Genomic DNA, 4,353 nt, shown 5'->3' with positions numbered 1-4,353 from the left:
GCCATGAGCTATGTGTTATGGATTTATGAAGACCTTTACACTGGTGCGCCATTCACCATTTACAAGTTTGGTTTTTATCAAATAAGGGTGATGATTTAGTAAACCCTATAATATGTCCTAAGGACGAATGACATAAACATGCCACAATGTTTGATGATTCCTTAGATGAACATGAAGGAGTGGAGGTTATTTTATTTTCAAGGATGAGAATCTTGAAAAGTACAACAAAGAAACTTAGGGAGGGAAAGACCAACCAAATGTAACACGGCACATAGTTTGTAGGTGCTATATGAGTGATGGAGGTACATTGCTGATCAAAGATGCCCCCTCACATTGTTTGAGGGCCACACACACAACTTGTAAGGAACTCTACACGCACCTTGACGTATGCATGACACACAAGCTAGTTTGATAACTCATTTTTCTTTTCATAAATTTCAACCATGCATAAATCCATGCTATTTATTGCAAATGTTTTCTGCTGACTTATTAGGTTTATTGGATTGAGATGATCTGGCACATTTCATTTGGTTAGTTTCATGCTGGTTGGACTAGTTGGAGTTGGATTGAGCCAAAATTATTTAAGTTACATTGATTTAGGAAGTTGAAATGTATTTGAATTTTGGACCTTTTTTTTCTAATTTCTTCAAGGGTCCAGATTGATGGTGGATCTGTGTGCTTGAGGGCTGGGGTAGAGAATGCCCATATTGATTTCGGAGGGGTTTATTTGGTGGTTTGGTGCTATGGGATTGGATGGAGAAGGTTGGGTTAGGATGAGATGTGCATACCACAAGCACAAAACCGGTCATTAAAACCATATAATGAATCCCTCTATAAAATCTTCTTTGATATCAAATAACGTAAAAAACTAATACGGATATTTGATGGAATACTTTTTTGGATATGTAAATGGGTAGATTGCGTTGTTAAAGAGGATGAGAAGTTTGACACAACCTTTGAGACAGGAATGGACGACACACCCAATGGAGCTCTACACGAACGGATGAGTCTATACACAATCAATGGAGGCATGCAATCGATAGTTAGAGTTCAATACACTAATGAAACAATTGATAGGTAAATACTGCCTGAACAAATAGGAGGAGTTAACAGCACACTGGTGAGAAAACCAGCTCAAAATTTCAGCAAAATTAAGTTTACATATTCACAAACTTTAGAAAAATCAACCGTACTTCTCCACAATTTCAAGAAGCCTGTACAACTTTAAGGTACATCAAGTTCATCTAGATCTTATAAGAGAAGACGTAAAATAATTATTTTGGTGCTTGGCACAACATTGCGTCAACTTAGAGAGTCTGCAATTGGGATTCCTCGTCGACAAAATTATTATCTTAAGGTTTGTTTTGGGCAGTTTCTGCTTTTCAGGATAATCAACTTATCCTGAAACGCGGCCTGCGGGTTGACCGCGGGGGTCGACATACGGCCTGCTTTTAGTGTAAAAAACCCAACGTGGCAGGCAACGTTTTCAAAAACGCGCAAACCAGACGGTTTGGCGGGGTTTTTAAAAAAGCGCCGCACTTATAAGCTGCCCCAAACGGGCCCTTAATTATATGGTACATGTTTTCTTGATCATTTTTTTTGTTTGAAAACATTTTTGCTGCATACTTTGGTCTACAAATCTTATTTTTACATGAGCTAGAATATCAGCTCATTTATATTTAGTCTTATTTAAATTTAATAGAAGTGAATCTGCCTCCTTTAATCTCTTCAGTTTGGCATGCTTTTTATTCTAATATGATTTGCAAAGTTAATTGGATGAAAACCCAATTTTCACACAATTTATTTTGATATACAGAACATTTAAAATGAAGTAAGAGGAACATTAAGAAATGATTTTAGTAGCCAATCAAACCATTCCTCCCATGTTCATGAGGTGCTTTGGTCGCACAGCATTGCAATGGCGGCTTTTGAACAATATTATCCTTGCACTTTGCTCATTGAGTGGAGTTTGACTAGATGCTTAGGATTTCATGTAGTTTGTCGGGGAAGAGTAAGATTAAAAATCTCCATGCCACAGCAAGCTGTACAGGGTACAAAAATCTTTTTATTTTCAGTTTTTTTGGGTGATGGGTTGCTATTTGAAAGAAATATTGCCAAAAATTGGAGTCTTACCATTTTTTGGCTGCATAAAAGCTCGAATTAAATTTTTTTTTCAATTATTGTTGCTTCCACTGGCCTCCAGTTTTAAGAACTATCAATGGTTTTGGATATCTTTTGTCGAGTTGAACAAATCTTTACCAAGATAGTTGTCTATGCCCACATTTTTTTGGTAACTGATATCTGATTTTACATTATTTGGAATCGTTTTGTACATTTCAACAAAGAAATATAGTTTTGACTCTCTCTAAATTAGCTAACTTTAATTTTTAAGTGGGTCTTTAATGCATTTCAACCTTTTTGGTCTTTTAGTTTATTTTGTTGGCAAGTACTATGTAATTTTTCATCGCTCGCCGTTTGATGGTCATTGATGATTATGTTGGTACCCCACTTCACATTTATTCATCTTCCAACGCCCTTTGGTGATCGGCACCAATGTTTGTAACCCTCTAACTTTTGATATTTGATGTGTCTTGTTGATTGATGAGTGCCGTTGATTGCCACATAATCATCAAACATTTTTTCTACAAACATTAATACACAATGTAACTTTTTACAATGTAATCTTGCCATTTCTTGTCAGGAGGGTGAATCATTGTAATTGCCTATCATATATAGAATTGTTTTTAACTTACCTTGGCCCTATGATATTTTTCTTTCCAAAATTTTCACATCTTAGTCTCATGTTAGAATGCAGATTTTAATTTCTATCACATTGAGATTTTAAGCATATACAAATAAGATTGTAATCTGTTTTTTTAATGGTCTTTTTTTGGCATAAATTTGAACTTGTATATTTTAATCCCATGTTAATTGTTTTCTCTTTACTCCCTGAGCAGGTTTTTCTGATACAGCCTCCTCTTAGAGTTGATGAAGGTGACAAACTGATGACTTCTTTTTCAATGAGCCGGTCCAGGGACAATCATCGCCTCATGGATGTAAATTTCACATACGAGTTGCAGCTATTGTCTGAAAAATGCTTTAAGCCCGTCTCCAGAATGTATTATATAGAATGATTATGCAGAGGGGACTATTGCATACAGGTACGTTATTTTTTATTTTTTTTAAATTTTGTCTTTTTTTTTTAACTAATTTCCCTTTGCAAATGAAATGTGATTCTTTCCATACCCCATGCAAGCGGCTGCTTCATTCACTATCATGAAGCAAAGTTGTGTCAAAATTTTTTTGGCCAAATATCTGATAGGATGGATATCAAAGATATTGGATTTACTTCGAGTATTATATACTATTTTATTGATTGCAAAGCAAATCCAATGAATTTGAAATTAATTAAATTTTTTATCAGAATATTATGTTCTAATATTAGGTTTAATATCTTCATTGTGACCTGAAGCCCATCCATTCAAAAGCGTTGAAGTTTTCATTTGTTCTCCCACATCATGTAGAAGTGCAGCAACTGCTCTACCAACAAACCTTTTGTGATTTTCCCTTTTTAGGAATGAAGGGAGAATGCGTCCTCTCAGAATGTTGAATGTGTTGTTTGAATGTACAACAACCATCTTTAGCTGGAAACGGTATTTGCAGTCCTTGAATGTGATGAAGTGTATTTTGCTTTTTAGTTTGTCTCTATTGGAATTATTTGTCATATGTATTTTTGAGACAACTTTCTATCCACCATTAATTATATGATGTTTTATGTACCATCAAATTTATTGTTATATTATACTGTTTGTGCTCTCACTTCTGAAACAATGATGCATATCGGAAGATTTGCGGTCGTAGAGAGATTATTTAGTATCTTAGCGTCACACAAAAATCTAGCACACATTCAAATAATTAAAGTGAGAAATAGAGATATTAAAAATTTTTATACAGAAAATTCTGGAAAGGAAACAAATCGTGAACCCTAGCACAGTTGAAGTAATCCTTGTGAGTATATAGTTCTATTTTTCATTAAGTCAGGGATGAAATTATAAAGTTGATGTACAATGCTGTTTCAACAATAATAGTCGTAATAGGCCGTGAAGGTCGTATTCGATTACTATAGAGGCAGTAAGTTCATCGTGAATGTTATAAATGTTGATTATAGTGCCTTTTTTTGAGGTCATAGTTGAAAGCGTGATAGTGGTTGGTAATGTGGGCTATAGATGATTGCTTCAGGAGTGTTGGTTGGCCACAAAGACCGTAGTAGGGAGTTGCAGTAGTTGTGAGAATGTCCATAGGCTGTATATGCTGGAGTTGGGAGCTGCATGAATTGAGGTAACGTCCGTAGGT

The 4,353-nt window shown here is 35.2% G+C and overlaps 1 protein-coding gene across 4 annotated transcripts in view; it reads left to right on the top strand.

Annotated features, from left to right (window-relative positions):
- LOC110031509 (protein arginine N-methyltransferase PRMT10) overlaps positions 1-3,797 on the top strand; it is a 12,078-nt gene extending 8,281 nt beyond the window's left edge. The window contains exons 7-8 of one of the 4 annotated variants that reach the window (XM_020734742.1): positions 2,958-3,161; positions 3,576-3,797. In XM_020734742.1, coding sequence (XP_020590401.1) covers positions 2,958-3,134 — 177 coding nt within the window. In that variant the 3' untranslated portion in view covers positions 3,135-3,161; positions 3,576-3,797. Of the gene's footprint in view, positions 1-2,957; positions 3,162-3,424 lie in introns of all 4 variants that reach the window. The other 3 variants (XM_020734739.1, XM_020734740.1, XM_020734738.1) reach the window with 3 other exon arrangements.
- Positions 3,798-4,353: the final 556 nt, after the last annotated feature.

This window comes from Phalaenopsis equestris, unplaced genomic scaffold (assembly GCF_001263595.1).
Source record: "Phalaenopsis equestris unplaced genomic scaffold, ASM126359v1 Scaffold000834, whole genome shotgun sequence".
Lineage (NCBI taxonomy): Eukaryota > Viridiplantae > Streptophyta > Magnoliopsida > Asparagales > Orchidaceae > Phalaenopsis > Phalaenopsis equestris.
Note: the sequence above shows the minus strand (reverse complement) of the source record. Positions and strands in the feature narration are given on the sequence as shown.